This window comes from Aspergillus bombycis (genome assembly GCF_001792695.1).
Source record: "Aspergillus bombycis strain NRRL26010 chromosome Unknown contig00014, whole genome shotgun sequence".
NCBI classification, from domain to species: domain Eukaryota; kingdom Fungi; phylum Ascomycota; class Eurotiomycetes; order Eurotiales; family Aspergillaceae; genus Aspergillus; species Aspergillus bombycis.
This window is the reverse complement of record NW_019170016.1, coordinates 278,051-295,419: the sequence shown is the minus strand read 5'-3', so window position 1 is coordinate 295,419 and position 17,369 is coordinate 278,051. Positions and strand designations below refer to the sequence as shown.

General features: G+C 50.8%; 7 protein-coding genes across 7 annotated transcripts; 2 read left to right on the top strand and 5 right to left on the bottom strand.

Moving 5' to 3' along the window:
* Positions 1 to 794: 794 nt before the first annotated feature.
* On the bottom strand, positions 795 to 4,813 carry ABOM_002040 (putative class V chitinase; the record flags this gene model as incomplete). Its single annotated transcript, XM_022529170.1, has 4 exons — positions 795 to 2,533; positions 2,603 to 4,259; positions 4,328 to 4,686; positions 4,783 to 4,813. The coding sequence occupies 4 exons, from the start codon at positions 4,811 to 4,813 to the stop codon at positions 795 to 797; spliced, it is 3,786 nt and encodes a 1,261-aa protein (XP_022392360.1).
* A 686-nt stretch (positions 4,814 to 5,499) lies between these two features.
* ABOM_002039 (uncharacterized protein) lies at positions 5,500 to 6,482 on the top strand (the record flags this gene model as incomplete). The annotated part of the gene is made up of 2 exons (XM_022529169.1): positions 5,500 to 6,279; positions 6,348 to 6,482. The coding sequence occupies 2 exons, from the start codon at positions 5,500 to 5,502 to the stop codon at positions 6,480 to 6,482; spliced, it is 915 nt and encodes a 304-aa protein (XP_022392436.1).
* A 1,191-nt stretch (positions 6,483 to 7,673) lies between these two features.
* Positions 7,674 to 8,537, top strand: ABOM_002038 (uncharacterized protein; the record flags this gene model as incomplete). Its single annotated transcript, XM_022529168.1, has 1 exon — positions 7,674 to 8,537. The coding sequence occupies one exon, from the start codon at positions 7,674 to 7,676 to the stop codon at positions 8,535 to 8,537; it is 864 nt and encodes a 287-aa protein (XP_022392435.1).
* A 60-nt stretch (positions 8,538 to 8,597) lies between these two features.
* On the bottom strand, positions 8,598 to 9,701 carry ABOM_002037 (2EXR domain-containing protein; the record flags this gene model as incomplete). Its single annotated transcript, XM_022529167.1, has 1 exon — positions 8,598 to 9,701. The coding sequence occupies one exon, from the start codon at positions 9,699 to 9,701 to the stop codon at positions 8,598 to 8,600; it is 1,104 nt and encodes a 367-aa protein (XP_022392440.1).
* Positions 9,702 to 10,001: 300 nt separating this feature from the next.
* ABOM_002036 (nitronate monooxygenase) lies at positions 10,002 to 11,114 on the bottom strand (the record flags this gene model as incomplete). The annotated part of the gene is made up of 1 exon (XM_022529166.1): positions 10,002 to 11,114. The coding sequence occupies one exon, from the start codon at positions 11,112 to 11,114 to the stop codon at positions 10,002 to 10,004; it is 1,113 nt and encodes a 370-aa protein (XP_022392439.1).
* Positions 11,115 to 12,864: 1,750 nt separating this feature from the next.
* ABOM_002035 (glycosyl hydrolase family 79 C-terminal domain-containing protein) lies at positions 12,865 to 14,475 on the bottom strand (the record flags this gene model as incomplete). Its single annotated transcript, XM_022529165.1, has 1 exon — positions 12,865 to 14,475. The coding sequence occupies one exon, from the start codon at positions 14,473 to 14,475 to the stop codon at positions 12,865 to 12,867; it is 1,611 nt and encodes a 536-aa protein (XP_022392438.1).
* Positions 14,476 to 15,348: 873 nt separating this feature from the next.
* ABOM_002034 (cellulase family protein) lies at positions 15,349 to 16,751 on the bottom strand (the record flags this gene model as incomplete). The annotated part of the gene is made up of 4 exons (XM_022529164.1): positions 15,349 to 15,437; positions 15,494 to 16,061; positions 16,117 to 16,290; positions 16,344 to 16,751. The coding sequence occupies 4 exons, from the start codon at positions 16,749 to 16,751 to the stop codon at positions 15,349 to 15,351; spliced, it is 1,239 nt and encodes a 412-aa protein (XP_022392437.1).
* Between the last annotated feature and the right edge of the window lie 618 nt (positions 16,752 to 17,369).

The following is a 17,369-nucleotide window of genomic DNA, read 5'->3' as shown; positions in this document are numbered from 1 at the left end:
GGTTAGAATACAATATGGGTGCCACGGGTACATGTAATATAATACTTACTTGATAGCGATCCCGGTACGGTGCGTTGAAGTGCTTTCGCATAACGTCTTGGATAACATTGGCCAGCTGTCTTATCTCATGGGGAGATCTTACCCCTTTGATTAGATCAATTCTCACCAGAGGCATCGTTGTTTCGGGATAAGCAGAGGAACGAAAAACGAGGCGTAGTAGACCCTGAAAAAGAGAAAAGAGGAAGGGAAAGACGAAATCAATCAATCGATAGCGTTGGAACAGCACGAGTAAATACCTGCACAACAATCCCAAACAAGACACTTAGAAGAGGGTCATTCTATCTATCCAGGCTGTCGAGCATATACCCACAAGAAAATTCCCATACGACTAAGGTTTCTGATATTTACGTCTTGTGTGGTGAGGTTCGCTCCGCAATATCCGCGGCGATCTCGGGGTCTTCCATCGTGACATCATACATGCATTGGTCTTTTTCAAAGGTGCACCCAACATTTACGAGGATAAGGGACAAAAGAAAGATTTCTCTCCGCTAGTAGGCTGCGGAGATATACGCTGCTGGTCATCACAAGATTTCGTGATGTTCTGTGAAAATGATTTCATATATCGGGTATGGAACATGAGACGCTCCTGCCGGGAACATAACATGAAAAAGTTCACGTCTGTAGGAACGTCTTAGCTGGCATCTCTTATACTGGTCTATATGAAAAGAGAAAGGGTGAAAAGTGTTTTAATTACGAAGCCCAGTGCCTCGTCGTACCATGCCACCACACCACACCTACTTCCTCGCACACAAACTTTGTACAACCTTTTGCACCAAAGCATCATTATCCCTAAACCTCTGTGGAAACTTGGCCAAATCACTACTCTTTAACAGACCTCTCGCCTTGGAAGCCTCCACCAGCGCCTCCGCCTTGGACAACTTGCCTGACCCGCCGCCAACACCCGCAATCAAGCCCAGCACCGCAAACGGTGCAGACGTCGGATCTTCGATGATTTCCGCCACCGTCAACGCTCCATTTCCTGCTTCGCCGATGAGAAGTGCAATGCGAGCGATTGATGCTGCACTGCCGATCAGGGGGCCGAGGGCCTCGCCGACAAAGGGGATGACCATGAAGACGACGGTGAGGATCTTAAAGATGAGGTCCTTCTTTGCTTGTTCCTTGGCGTCTTCGCCGATTTCTTTAATGTCCTTCATGCTGTTGATGGCTTCCGCGAGTTGCAGCACGGGCATGGAGTAGGCGACTACTGCGTCAGTGGCCGAGGTATCGTTTGGCCCGTCGTCGTAGAAGGACAGGCCCACGCTGAGGTACGAGGAGAGGAGCGAGGTTCTCAGCGCCGTGACATTGTCCATGGACGCTTCGATGAGCTTCTTAGGATTGCCGACGTGAATATCGTCATCGGAGCCCTTCTGAGGGTAGTTCAGCTTTTTGTGGAAGAGTTTCCGACAGGGCAGGCCGTTGGCGGCGCCTGGTCGTATATCGCCAGGATCCGCACATATCCAATCTGAAGTTTCACCGCCAAGCGTCACCCACGACTCGTCGATGCCAGTCTCAGCAGCGAGCGCGTCAAAGAAGCCCTTCTTGTCGACGAGATCGTAGCGGATGCTCCACCCCGCAACTATGTCCCAGATGTGCGGCATGGTGAGGCAGGGATCTTTGGTTTCCTTGCCGCCGGTATATGCCCAGTAGCAGTCAAAGTACTTGAGGCCTTTGCCTTCGCCGAACTTCATGAACTGGTCGATGCGCGGCTGGATTTGCTCCTTGGTCCACTTCTCGTACCAGCCGAACTTGTCGTCGTAGCCTTCTGAGTTGGTTTTGAACAAAGATAAGCTGTCGAGGAGCTGTGAATATAGAATGTCCATTGCAAAGAGGTGGACACAACCTGGGTCTAGAGAGTCGGCTTTATCAGCGAGACCATCCAGGGTGCCAGGGTTCTTGTCGGGTGGGCAGGTGAGTGTGTCATCGCCAGATTCATCATCGGCACCGTCCTCATTCTCGCTATCGTCGCGGTTTTCATCGTTGGAGTAGTGTTGGAGGTCAATGGCCCAGTCGCTGGAACCGCCAAAGTTGAGGCCCTTGATCCAGTTGATCCGGTTGGCCTTGAGATCACCGTCCATATAGGCCGCCCAATCCACCGCTCCGGGATTACCGTACATGAGAATGTTGGAGTCGGAATCCTTGTCAATGTACGACTTGACAATGGAGTAGTTTCCAGGGTTGTCAATGATATCGTTAAGCTCAGCATTGGAAATATAGCCACCAGTTGTGGTACAAGGCGCGGCATAGGCCGCAGACTGATACTTCGCTCCAGCATAGGTGCACAGGGGACCGGAGCAGGACTCGTCAGTCATGCGAAAGCTTCTGGCATAACTGGTGACGCCAATGACGACCTGTCGGGCTTCCACACCAGCTTTGGTGATCATGACCATGGAATTATGTGTCTCGGTCTTGTTGACGTGTGATCGAAGGCAGTTTCCAGCTTCGCAGCCCGGCATGGCCGATTTGCTGTCGACGTCTGCATCCAGAGAGACTCACAATTAGCATATCGTTCTATCCCGTTGTATCCCAGACGCGCGTTACTTACCCCATTGGCCGTGCAAGTCATACGTCATGTAAATAAAGTAATCCACATATTTCGCAATCTCCTTGATTGGGTACTGCTTCAAGTACCAATACGAGGACGGGATGGCAACGGAAATTGATTTCTCGCTGGGCAGCTTGCTTCGCAGCAGCTGCAGGAAACCAAGGTAATTGTTTGCATCTTCAGGACTGCCGGGCGGCACGTCCGGAATATCAGGTGCACCAGGATACTCCCAGTCAAAGTCAAAGCCATCCAGGTTTTGGCTACTCATGAAGTTTACTAGGTTGTTGACAAATGTGTCGCGGTACTCCTTCTTGGTGGCATCCCGGAAGCGCTGGAACGTGCCTGCATCTGTGGAAAATGCCCACCCGCCGAAAGAGAGAACTTTTTTAAAACCAGTCATCTTCATGAATTTGCTGAACTCGTAATAGACATCTGGGATATCTATATCGAAGTTAGATGTGACCGTTCCAAAAGCAAAGTGGATATGCGTGTACTTGTCGGCCGGGATCTCGCTGACACCCATTCGCAGACACGCCCTCAGCTGATCAAATGCCTCGAAGTAGCCGATAGTCCTCACCTGGTCAGGCGCCTTGCCGTTGTTGACAATATCCATCCCACAGTTGGAGATACAACCGTTGGTTTCTGGCTTTGCGGTCCCGGGAGCGCCAGTATCTGCGGGTGACTTAGTACAGAAGTCGACCGTTGTTCCGCAAAAACCCCAGGCATCGCAGCATGCATTCAGTGGACATGGATTAAGATCAGCTAGTGCCGTTCCGTTGGAAGGCTTCTCGGTACCCGGTACCTGTGGACCGCAGGTGGCTCCCTGGACCGGCGAGGGCATAGGAGGTGTTCCCTTACTGAGGCATATGAGTTGGCCAATCTGCAGATGCGCACAGCCAGCCCAGCCCCAGGTGTTTTTGTTGAAGTCTTCAATGTCTTGCTGTTCCAGGTAGTGTGTTTGTGCCACGTCAGAGCATCCATCGTTGTCATTGACTTTGTATGTGTTGCAAGTGCCGTCGGGCTGGGGCTGAGGGCGAAAGTCCGGCAGGGTGCCTGCGTTGCAGCAAACGTGCTGTTTGGGCTTCAGGGTCGAGCACAGGTTCTTTTTCGGGTTGTACTTGGACAGGTCAGTTCCGGAGATGCCGCAGCGGCTGGCCAACGAGGCGCAGCTGTCACCTCCATGGACCTCTTCTGTTCTGCACTCTTCCCTTGGGAGAAGGGCTCGCAGTTTTCCTCTAGCTGTTCTGTTGCCATAGGAGACTTTAGTGATATTGCTAGTAATAGCATTGAAGCTTTTATCCACTGTAGACACGAGAACATCCATGCTGATGGCGGTAGCGGAAATGGCCCCGTCAAGGCAGAGACCATTGCTCCAGGCCTTGATAGCATCTTGAGCTACTGCTAGATCAACAAAGCCAGTAGAAACCACCCCAACAGTCAGGGCCGCGCCGGCAGGCTGGCAGATCTGCAGGGTAGAGGTTTGCCGTTCCGGGAAAGAGTCGAGGAAATCTCGAGCGGCATGTTTAGTGATTTGTGCACCAGAATATAAGCCCACGACAGCAGACCTGTGTTTGGCAAACAGGATGGTGGTGCCACATTCAGCGCTCTTGTCCACGAACAGAGCAAGTTGACGAATAGCCTCGGCTACATGAGCAAACTGCGGAGCAGTGCCGGACGCTTGGTAAGCGTCGAAGGGCCAGTCTGGGGAGTGAAAGTGGTCTTCACTGCCTTGGCACCGCAGCTTTCAGCGACGATGAGGTTTTGTTGACTTGGCTGCTGAGGCACATCGGGGGAGGCAGCAGCCTCGTACGTCTGGCCTTGACTAGCCACACAGGCGCGGATAGTAAGGATGGTGCTTGGATCGGCGACAGAGTTATAGATATTCAAACCAAAGAGGACAGTTTCATCACAGCTCTCAAGATTGTGGAGATGGTGGATGTTGGTCCAGTTGGCCGGACTGGGACCAGCATCAGCACACAGACTGGGACAGTTGTCAGCATACTGGCCATTGTAGCTCTCTGTGACAGCAAAGGCGAAGTCGAGCAGAGAGGCAAGGAGGACAAAAGAGAGCCTCGTCCTGTTGTCTGAGCCAGTGCTAGCAGTGGGTGAGGGAGATTGCGAGGAAGATACCGAGTACTTGGGCGGATTTGTCGTTCATATAATGTACTACTGGTGCTCACCGTGTAAGTCGGCGATATCGACCCAACCCATTCTACTACCCTCAGCCCATTTCTTTCGGGTTGTTAAATTACTTGCAAGCCTCGTCGAGGGTTCCCATTCTGCCCCTGAGAGATGCATGGCACTAAGGAGAGAAAACCCCATGTCTGGTCTGGTTGGGGATTGCAATCTATACGATGGCCCTCACATGCAAGTAAACCCTGGCGAATTATGATTACTATTATTACTATTCTCCTTTCCCCTGGTCGGTCTAGAGTTTCAAGAGCTTTTAGTCCTCAATAAAACCAGTCTAGGGAGCAATGCTATCAACATATCCCTGCATGTAACCTTGTGGCTGACTCGCGGTACACCCTAGAGACTTACTAGTGTTAGTTAGCAACGGACTTCCGAACATCTCCGTGGCCTGGACTACGCTGTCAACCAAAATCAGATAGAGACCTCCTAGAAAGGTGCATGCGGTCATCTTTACATACTACGAGGGAAATCATTTAATTCGACTCCTCCTTTTGTAAAAGGGAAAGAGGAAAGGTATTGGGTCTCAAAGTCTGAATCAAGTTGCCACGCTTGATTCTCGTTGCCGACACCCTTCCTTTTCTTCTACAGAGTACGTATCGTGAACAGCCTTGTCTTTATTGTCAAAAACACGTCCCATTTACTCTTCTGTTATTTTCCGGGTGATTGACTTATCCGCCTCACAGTTCCCCTTTTACTGAGTTATTATGGTCCTTGCTACAATGGCCGCCGCGCTCACTGCACCGGTCTATATAGACTATAATGAGTTCTTTATAAATAAAAGCAACATCCTGACGGTCCCCTATGAAGATGTTACTGCCGCTTTCAAGACACCTGTCTCTATCTACTCCACAGCTGTAGATGGCTTCGACTGGACACAGCCGTATCCGGGCTCCCGCAAAGACGGACACACGGCATACCTGGAGGTCGCCCAGGAAATGCCCTTGTCTGAGTCTATCGTGCAAAATGCAACCACGGTGTTGTCATCATTGACGTTTGGTATCCCCGACAGCATGAGCTCTGGCGGCCAGCCACTGGCCATGGATCCTTCATGGTACATCTGTCGCCACGTCTTCATCTCGACCAGTCCCGAGGCGAAGCTGGCCGTCGACAGTGGCAGCAAATGCGATTTCTTATCTCGGATATGTCAGGATGATCTTAGGACTAGCCTGACTCAGGATTGGGGGAAAGCTGCTAATGGCACCATGTGCTCGGCGCTTGGCTTCGACCCCATACCGCGGAGTTGTAAGGACTCGTTTGGCTTCGCGCGCCAGGATGTCATGGACTTTGACGCCGCCTTCCTCGCAAATACTACCCTGGCCCCGGCACAGACGAGCAAGGAGCAGCAGCAGTACAGCTGGCGTATTGGCACCGGGTATCACGACCCTGGCGATGCTCGCGCCTACGCCTTGGCCGCCAATCGTACTTACCTCGTCGCTACCGTTTGGGGCTACAGCGAGAGTTCAATGACCATACAGGTCCCCGAGGTATCATTTGATTGCCTCTCGTCTGGCGCAAGCGACACCCCGCCACCTTCACCCACTCCATCAGCCAGCACGACCGCGACTACGGCATCGGCGTCTTCATCTGCCGCGAGCCCAACGCTAAGACCGGCCTGGATAGCTACAACAGGTGCTATGCTGGTAGCAGCAACGGACTTGCCATACTCGGCCGCACTGTCAACAATTGAAATGGGCTCGAGGCTATTCAGGCTGCGGACATCAAGGAAGGACAAAAACATCCCTTGATGATTCAGGCAAGCGGGGATTCTATTTTTGTCTACGTGGATGACTTGTGACATTAGGGCTTATATGCCGACAATGTCTATAAGCAATGCAAGAACATGCACGGTTTGAGTTGGATATACAGTGAATAGTAATAGTGTATCTCAGTTTGAAGGTTCATAGCTTTTTCAATTAAAGGTTTTCATGCTATATGAGATTCATTTTTCTTTGACTTGGACAACATCCTTGTGTACACGGGACTAATGGTACCGCTAGACCTGTGCTAGGTATGCGATACTATCTCCCTCATCTATGTCACCCATGTAGCAAACCGCCGAGATCACAATCACGTACTTTGGCATATTATTGACACCGGAGCATGAGGAAGCTTAAGGACAACATGTAAAAGCAGGCGAGTATTGACCACTCAATTGGCAATTGACTTGTTTAGTGCAAATAACTAGGACGGAATGTAACTCAACCTTCCCACCACACATTAGCTTGACCCCAAAAACTGGTTATGATCAGCGATTGGTTAAATACGGAACCATGAGCCGATATCTACTATATTAATATATGCGCGTTGGAAGCGGGCTAATCTCCTAGGTAGTAGCCGAGGTATCGAAAGGTAAGACACCAGGGATTATACCCTTGTTACTATTAGCCTCGTTAGGACTGCTATAGAACTGCATCCGGTATACCCCTGCTAGATGCATGAATCTTGAGGCGAAACAAACAAGCCCCCGAACAATTGCTTCGCCTCGCCTTGTTCGGATATTGCGAACCCACACGCAGGGATCCTGTTGTCCAATCGGTAAGTGCTCATAGATCACGAGACCATGTTGTATAGGTCCATCTCTCCGAGGTCGCCAAGTCTCGCACCTTGTTGAATCTAGCCCTTGGAATTAGTAGGGAGAGTGAGTAGTGAGTGTTAAAGACTATCAGAGCATGACAGAATTCCCGCCCCCTTTTCCTGTGCATTTCTTCTGCCGGCGCATGACTCGCAGCCCGTAAATCACTTGCACTCGTTGTCATAGAAGGGCTCTTATATTGGTCAGAAGCCCTTATTCACTCTAGGCTGTCGTTTCGTATACCGCATTCTTTTACACATTGCCTCTTTTTGCATCTTGTTCTTTCTCGGATAGAAACCAGAAATCATGCTTCTACTGCTGTGTATCACCGTCTTTCTCGCGGCGGGTGCTACGGCCAACAAGGTCGCCGGCAAATTCCAAGTTCTCTTTTTCTATCAGCTCTACAGACTCGAAGTAGACGCCCACGGCCTCGACGACTCGCGTATGGCACCTGGCTGCGCCAAGAACGGTGTCGTCTGCGACATGGAGGCCTTCGCTAAGGCAGTCTGCAGGGTCGACACCACCGCTGAGATGGGCCCCGACAAAAAGCCTATCAGGGACCCTAACACCGGCAAAGTCATCCTCAAAAAGGTGCCTGATTTGGGCAAAATCGACTGGGCACGTATCGGTGAGGGTGCAGATCTCGATGTCTTCAGCACTGAGTTCGACAAGTCTGGCTACCAAGGGAATCTTCAGAATGCTAAGCTCTTCAAGGATTGGAAAGGGAAGGACAATTTTGACGACGTTATGAGCGAGGCAGAGGATATTGGTCTCAAGGCCATTAACAAACTCAAGGCCGATGGCAGGGAGCCTGTTGATGACCGTATCAACAAGATGACAGCTGCACTCCAGACCCATGCTGACGCCCGGCGCTACGACCAGGCAATCACGATCGCTAAAGATTTTGAAAAAGAGATAGGAAGAAAGGGATTCACCGTAGTGTACACAGATCCGATAGAGCGACCACCGGTACCGGGTTACAGGAAAATCGACGCGGAGCAGACTATTGATGTTAACAAGGGCAGAAGCGGCTTTGATAAGGTTGAGGAGACGGTGAAAACGTTTATTAAGGACAAGAACAGCGCGGGATTTTCAGGGCGTCATGCCGAGCTTATCTACAAGACGCGGGATATCCATAAACATCTTGCAGAGGCGTGTCGAACAGGATGAGATTCTATTGGACTATATAAAAGACAATTCTCCACCGATATAGGCATAGCATCGATTCCTTTACCAGTAGGTCGGAGGTGGCGGGTATCTATAACACTCACCGGTACAATATCGCACCATAATCCGCGGTCGCAGCTTGGGCAGACTCTGTCGAGCTTCTTTGACCCACGGATGGTCCTCATTAGGCGAATACCGATATAAGTCGATACGATCTGGCCGCGCCAGGCAAGGCACCCAAGCGGAGGCCGGGTTCGTCCCAAGAATGTCGAGGTTTTCCCTTTGTGCGTAGTACCACCTGGACGCGAGAAGGACCCATTCAGCGCGTCTTTTCCATTTTTCCACAGCCGCTCGGAATCGAGTGGTTTTAAGTAATTCAAAGAGTGTTTGCACCACCGGTTCCTTGTCCAATGCGTGCTCTCGGAATAATGCTTGAAATTCCCCCAACCGAGCTCCGTCGTCAACATCAACCATTTGAACGGGCGCATCGCCCAACAGTCCAAACAGGCCAGATCTCAAAGCCACTTCCCTGGTGATATGCAGAGAAATTGCCACCATGGCCACGTCGAGCCTTGGTGCAAATTCGGCGAAACCTGCAATCTCGTCCGCTTCTTCATTGCCTAGAGGGTGACACATGCCCGTACGACGACAACCCTGGAAGGAGTGGTTGACACACTCATGATGGTCATCATCGTCAGCAGTGCCATCCAACAGCCCTTTCAAATCAAAATAGTGAATGACTTCTGCCACGATAGAAGGTTGCATCCTGAGCTCTGCTGCGTAGTACAGGAAGTAGGCCATCGGGCTGCTCAGTTCAATAAGCGGTCCCAAGACATCGTAGCTCATTCGCGTCCAGTTGATATGCCAACCATCCCGACGCGGCTGCACCCATATCGACTCGAGGCTAGTTGTTCCCTGTCCTTGATCCCAGCGGCCATGTTCAAACGCGACTAACCGAGACTCACTGTTGACAAATGCGATGACCGGCAGCCGAGTGTTTAGGTGTGTTGTTCGCATGGGGAAACAGGCTTGACGGGATTCGTCGCCATCGAGAAGGAAGGCGGGGATGTCTTGTTCTGCTATACGATACGGTAGGCAGTGCTCCCAAATAAGACGGCGCAGTTCGAGAGGCAGCTGCATGAAGTAGTGGAATGAGTTGCTGGACATCTTGTAGGCTTAGTAGATAGTGACTGTCACGTAGGGCGCGTGTACGGAGGAATAAATCAATAAAAGACAACGAGGCGGTTGCAGATTAAATACTAGTCAAAGCCCGTTCGGCCCTAACGGTCGGGCCGGTGCTCCCCTGTCCCCAGTTCATTTGGCGCCCCCCTTTAAGGGCGATAGTACTCAGTATCTTAACCCTTCTTAACTTACCCTAGTTATAGTCCGGTATGAGTCACTCAGCAAAAAGTGGCGCTGATCTAGCGCCCTTCCACAAAGAGAAACTCGTAACTTGCTTGCTACTGCTCATAGCTTGACAGGAAGGATTGGCCTCTGGAGACTTTCCATCGCATCCCGCCGGGTCGTCGTAACGATCTGTGCTGCTGGCATGGCCGCTCGTATCAGTCCTACCCCGGTTCCTGCATAGGTGGTCATCCGGCCTTGCGGTCCCCAACCATCATCCCCCTTGAGCTTCTCCACCTCATACAAACGTCGATTCTCCTCCTCGGTGACCTCCTGGTTCACAATGTCCTCGTACGATCGATTGATCAGCCCGCGTCCATCATACTTTATTGGCCAAGCATAGATCCCACGGACTTTATCATACACCGTTGACCGGACCGTATTCACTCCACCGTCCGAGGCCCGAAGAATCTCATTCTGATAGCCTTTCGCAATTTGTGCCTCGGGAGAGGCCAGAAATCGAGTCCCCATAGCACATCCATCTGCACCCAGAACCATCGCGGCTGCCAATCCTCTCCCGTCAGTGATACCACCTGCTGCAACGACAAACGGTTTCCCGGTGTTTGGAGTTGGCCTCGGGTTTCTGGACTTCAATTGATCCAGGACTTCGGGAAGTAGAGTGACAATACTAGCAGACCGAGCCAATCCATGGCCACCGGCATCACACCCTTGGACTACCAGGACATCCGGCAGCAGTTTCTCTGTAGACTCCATGGCATCTCCCAAGCAACAAAGTTGCACCCAGATCTTGACGTCGTAAAGGACGTCGGATCGAATGGCTCGGACCCAAGGTACGAGGTCGTCCACACCGGTCTTCGGTGCAAACAGCCAAACTGCGCAAGGGCGGTACTTCTTGATCAAGGGCAGTGCTGTTTCCAGAGATGCGCCCCAATTTAAGAAGCCCACCCCGACGGGGAGAACGCCAGACTCGCCCGGGGTCCGTTCAAGCTGGGACTTTTGGAGGTTGGACTCGGCGATGAGACCTTGTGCTTGAATGAGCTGTTGTTCCAGACTCGAGAGATCATATCCGCCAGCAATGAAGCCAATCCCCTTCGCGGAGGAGACCGCGACTGCGAGCTTTGCAGTCGCGATGTTGAGCATGGGCGCCGACGCAATGATCGGGCCTGCGATCCACGGATAATCTTTTTGTAGACGAGAGAACTGGGCAACTGTCATTATGGTCGAATTTTGCCTTCTGGTATTCCTTCTAGAACGACTTTATCTACCTCGTCAGAAAGAGGTATATATACTCGTCGTATGCGCTAGGCGAGTGGAAGAATACCCGAGGTCCAAGCGAGGGAAGCGTTTATAACAAACCAGTAGGCAATGAGATACGAACAAGGACCCCAGAAAGCACTATCATGGAACAAAGGGGACGTGGCGCGGTCACGCGGCTGGCGAGGGCCCAAAGCGTCAAGCATGCCCTATCTCGATGCTCAGTCGTCCTGCCGGCAGGGATCATCGCCGCAGTGAGGCGGGGATCATGAGTAACAAACAAATCCATTGAGCGTTCCTAGTACTACCCGGACCGCGCTGGTATGTAACCTATCGCATATCTTATCTTCCATCCCTTTGTTATCTTGTTTTAGTCCATGTCGCGAAAGGTACTGATGACTGGCGGGGTATCTGGAGATACGATCAAGATAAGTCGATTATCAATTGCGGTTTCCTGGTAGGATATCGTGCAGTGTGGACCCCCGAGGCAGGCTTATACTCGGACGCTCTTTCGAACGCTGCTTAAAGTTTGCTTTCTCCACGTTTCTCTAGCATGGCGTCCTCGAGGAAGCCCTAGGCAAAGGCTATATTTTTGAGTTCAATATAACCCTATCTGAAGCTCCGCAATACCCGTATGAGCCTTTGGTTTACAAGTTATTGGATTGACCACGTCATTACACAAGCACGTAGCCATCCCGGATTGTTAGTCGATAATTCAATCGCAGTATTCCTTCGATGTACAGGGGAATTAAACAGGAATCCAGTTATACATTGACGTAATGGTGGTTTCCTAGTCCATGGTGCTGCACCTCTAGCGCCAGTTGTCCAGGCAGGCGAACTGGGGCCCATGTCTGTATCATATGCCGTTTACGCCAGCATCGCAGGCCATTGAAGTGCCTGGAATAGGGCAATGAAAACGAATGCTCCTTCGACCTTCTTGTCAAGACAGCCTGTGGATTTATTTCTTTGGATCTGGTCCCAACCACGTTGTACCGCACGTCAAGGCACACCTCGCGTGTTACTACTAGTAGTAGGGTAAAGTTCGATTGGTATCGAGTAGGATTTCGCCAACAGAACATACAATTTCGACTCCCAAGAAACCATAGATTTGGAGGACGATGATAAATGGCTTGGAGCGTCTATGGCAGATTCCCGGCCCGCAAAACGTAGCGACACACGCCGCATTCATGGAGGAACCATGTCCCTTCTATGAACATTATCCTTTTTTTCGGCTTATCCTACCTGACGAGGAATTGAACTATTAAGCCTGCCTCATTTTTTACAGCCTATGAATATTTACCCCAATGCGACCGTGTGGACAATCGCTATTGGGGCGCAACGAATCGGATGCAGCTGTTGAGGGAGATGATATATTTCAGATGACCACTGTCCTCTGTACTCAAATTACTTCTCTAACTTCATTATCTGTTCGGTATATGGTGTGCATGTTGACGCCTTTCCGTTATGAAGCGAGAATGATAAGCACTTAAATATAGCGAGTGTTACAGATATCCTTCGTTTCAGTGATCGAGCATAATGAAAGTTCAAGTAGTAGACGGAGATAGTACTTTCTGGAAGGACCCATAAGGATCCTTGGAATGCTCTGATCTAATACTATTGCTTTGAAAAGCAAGCCTGGTGTGTTTTCTCATACCAGCCCCTCGAATGTGGAGAGAACGCCATGTCGCTAGTTCTAGACAAAGCACCGAAATCATTTTGAGGGCTTCTGGATCAAGATGGCCTCGGCTTGAGAGAGCTCACATCGAACAATACCACCACTATTCACAATACCCTGCTCGATCTTTTGCTGACCTACCAAGTCACCCGTCACTGAATCAATGCCGACTCCCGACACGCTCACCCCACTCTTCGCATTGGTTCCTGGACCCTGCAATCTGAGAATCTCTATCTTTGTTCCTGGGCTCCACGAGGTATGCACTTCCACGGTTCGTCGTGGTCGGTCCCCTGGGGAAGCAAACGTGGAGTCTGTCGCAGTTAAGGTGGAGGGGTTATGGGCCCCGACTGTCGAGTTCCACACGCCCAGATCGATGAAAACAAGCTTTGCAAGGTTGGACTGCGCAGTATCGCTGAAGATTGCATATCCGCTAAAGTCCGACGCATTTGCGGCGGGTAACGCAGCGATCTTCCACGAGTCCGCCTTCCTACCGGAGATGACATGCGCGAGGAAGATGTGCGAGAAGAAGTTGGCTCGGACACCCGCAGTGAGGTTCTCGCCCTTATACTCATACGGCAGGGGCGTGAAGGCAGAATATTCGCTCTGGTGACCGAGGTGGAAGTATGTTTGCTCGAGGCCAATAGTCGCTGCAGTTAACACATAATCGGTGGCCCAGAGAGCGGCTCCAAATGTGTCACTGATCCCGCTTTTCCCACTGCAAGAGGCCGAGTTGGTTTCACCCAGAACCAGTCGGCTTCCTGCCGCTCTGGCAGCTGCGTCCTGTGGAATATACTGCGACAAATTCCTCCAGATAACATTGTGATCTGAGAGCAAGTTCAAGGAAAGACGTGCGTAACGTACGGCATCACAAGTCGATTGGGGGTAGAGATGCACCGCGTAGCTCTCAATGATCTTAGGGTCGACCAATCCGGCGCGGGTTACGTTGACGATGTCAAAATCGTCTATCTCATCATGTTGATCGGGGACCATGGGAGGGTCGGCAAAGACGGCCGCTTGGAAGAGTGGCTTGTGAGTAGCATTCTTGTAGAACTTGGAGGACAGAATTTGGCCTGTCAGCTGGCGCCACTGCTTCGTATATTCCTTGGTGTCCCAGTCGGCTCCCCGCCAGCCCTTGTTGATATAGTGATCTATCTCATTCCCCAGCTCAAAGTGTGATAGGGAGTCTCCCAGCGCCCCCATCGCGGCCTTGGCTTCCTCCATGGCGTTAATCCACGAACCCGTCTCATTGCGGAGATTCAGCGTGTATAGAATGTCCGTTCCTTGTGGGAAATATTCTTTCCAACCATTAAACCAATCTCGTCGGATGCGCAGCACCTCCACAGTGGTATCATTCGGCAGCGCTTCCGATGGCACTCCTAACGTCGGATCGAACAATGTCTGGTCGGCGATATTGCCTCCGACTCGAATTGGTGCGGGTACGCCAGCTATCTCTGCGACGTGTCTCAATAAATTTGACGCCAGTTCAGTTTGGAGGTACGGAGCAAGCGACACAGGTTCAATTGAATAACCATACAAGTCACGCCTGAGGACCCTAGACGAACTGTTCAAGGGTATATGAACAGTGGACACAGAAGACGCAATCGCGAGATTGCTAAAGAGAAGGAGAGAGGGTAGCCAGGATGACATTTTGTGCATACTGAACAGGGTCACCGACTTGCAGGGCTCATGTTCGGACAGGAGCTGAGGCACAGCAAGATTTATTTACATCACTAGAGTGGGGCAGAGTCAATGGGGTGATCTCATAGAATGTGCTCAATCAAGCAACTTAATCTAATTACCAGAGAGATCGGCGCAGGATGTCAGCACGGCGATATTCCGGTGGGGGAGTGTTGTCACCGACTGCACTCCATGGTCCCTCGTCAAGACAAACTAGAATCAACATGACTCGGAAAATTCCAGTTGTCTGTCGAAGTCTGAAATCCGACACCATTTGGAAGACCACATTAAATACTATAGAAGGAAGCCGGGACGGTATCTCATGGAGGCCGGTGGTTACTCCACCGGACTCGGTCTGGTTTGTTTCCCCACGTTTTAGCTCCGGAGGGGTGTTTAGAGCTGCCACTCATGCTGTCGGGCAAGTCCGTCCCTTTCTGTCGAGCTAAGAATGTTACGATGCGGGGAAATGCCCGCCTTGAGGACGGCTGGCGCTGCAGCTGGGCCGATTAAGCTATCTCAGTGTCCTTTCCTTGTGCCGTGTGTCGGAATCAGAGTGCCGGAAAGTTTATCATCGCTTCCCTCCCTTATACGTGACCTTCTGATACGGCCTAAAATAGTAGTAGAATTTGAGAATGGATCAGGAAAAGTGAGCTCTAAATTAATCGCATAGCAGGTTGTCATATAGAAGTATTCTCAATACTGAGCCTATTTGTTGGAAGGACTGCATATCATACGCTCGCTCGGGCAGTAGTATTTCAATGCACAATCCAATCTTTCCATTACTGTGCTTTGTCCTGGTTATCCCTCGGCAAACCTGGAGAAGCCATGCGATACCTTGCCGGGCTATCCCAGCGTTGCCTGCACCATGGGTATCAAGCCGTTTGTGACGGCGTCGGTTGACCGCCAATCCGACCAAGAATGGTCAAGAAGTCCTACATGCTTGGTTAGAGACCAGTTTGCTTTCAGCTTGGTTTGTTAAATGGCTTACCCCATTGCTCGTCATCATCCTGAATCCCTTTCCGGATATAATAGCTTCCCGCAATCACCCAAACCATCCATCCGGCCTGTAAACTGGGCAACCATTCCCTCAGACAGGAGGCATACACATCCGTATATGTGGTGTTGTCCTGTGGGAAACCGAATTCCGTCATCTGAACCGGCATGATATTCACAATGCTCGAGTTCTGGGCGTCCAGGGCATTGAAACCGGCATTCCATAAACTAGACTTGAGGTTCTCACAGCTCGTCGCTGTGCGTTCATAGTTATGCAGCTCGAGCACAATCTTATTAGCGTATTTGAAGTCATGCTTACGAAATGCAGTGCCGTTTCCCAGGTCCATACCGGTAGGTATCGGGCTGAGCTTTGTGTCATAGTCGAGGCCCGAAAAGTAAATCAAGACATTAGGATTGGCCGCATGTATCTGGTTGGCATTATCCACCATATGGCGGTACCAGTACTGCCAATTGTAGGTCCTATTGATCAAGGTCGGATTATCTTCGGCTTTACGTAGTTCATTTCGCATCCCGACGCTTTTCACGGCGGGCAGAGATTTGACCTGAATGACCGTGTCAGTACGTGGATGGGGACCAGTGCTCCGGGGGCTTCAATACATGTTCAGCCATATACTGCCACCCGCGATGCCATTTCGCCACATCGAAATACTTGTCTCCAAACCAGGTGTTTCCGTCGGTCCCTGAACAGCACCACATGGCTTTCGAGATGTGGTTGTCCAAGTGCACATAGACCCCTTGTCGGTGTGATTCGTTTGCGACTGCGTCAAACACCTGTGAAACATTCGATTAGTCGTGAAACAGGCGCTGCCTTAGGCGATACCTACTTGTAACCTCGTGGTATTGACACCAAACTGTGGATTATGCTGCACAATATCGCTAAAGACTTTCGTTCCATTCTTCTCCCCAAGCGCCTTCACAAGTGAGTCTTTGATAGAGACATCCTGCCCCGTCTCCAAGATATCGTCGATCATCTCGATGGCAAAGGTGAGGCGGATGACGTTCATCCCCAGTGTTTTGATCTTGCCGATAATATGGTCAATGGACTGATACTGCAAGCCTTCTGGTAACATGGCTTCTGAAGCACCTGGCCAGTTGACACCTGCGAAAGTCACATTCTGTCCGTTAGCGTCGACTACCCAACGCCCAGAAGTTGAAAGGGGGCCTGGGGTAATTGCAGAGGCAATTTGGGGAACCGCGATCCCGACCAATATGGGTAGGATGTTGAAGTGCATTTTGGTGAGCTTGTACTGTGGAGAAGAAAAAGACCCTCATGATGGGTTGAGCGCCTCTTATATCATTCTTTACTTGAAAGCCTCTCTGCAGCATGTATTGGTTTGCATGTACTATGTAGGAGCTACGGAGTATTCACAATCATGCATGCTTTGGTCACATACGCGGAGTACCAGTGGTTGAACCAGTTCATTGGATCAAGGCCGTAGACGCGGAGGGAAATAACCGGCAGCCTCCCAGACGGAAATTATCCGATCATTTAAACGGAGCGTGTTAACGATCACCTCCCAGAAGAGTAATAATAATGGCGAGGTGCAACACACGCCATCAATGCCTGCAGCCGTTAATGTCCAACGTTCTTGGAACTAGATCTACATGAATACCCACTTCCAGTCGCTGAAAACCGTCAGGTATGAGAATCATCCTCGCATGTCCGCTGAGGAGCCCGGATAAAAAACAGCACGCGAATGAACGGGGTAGTGTTGGCTAATGCAAGATGATGTAAAACGAAACATTGTCCACTGCGGGGCCATCGCATGATCCATCCTCAGGCATAAACAACATCGAGGGATTGTGCTAGTACCTGTATCGCATCAGACAGGGCCTGGGTCCAGTGGATA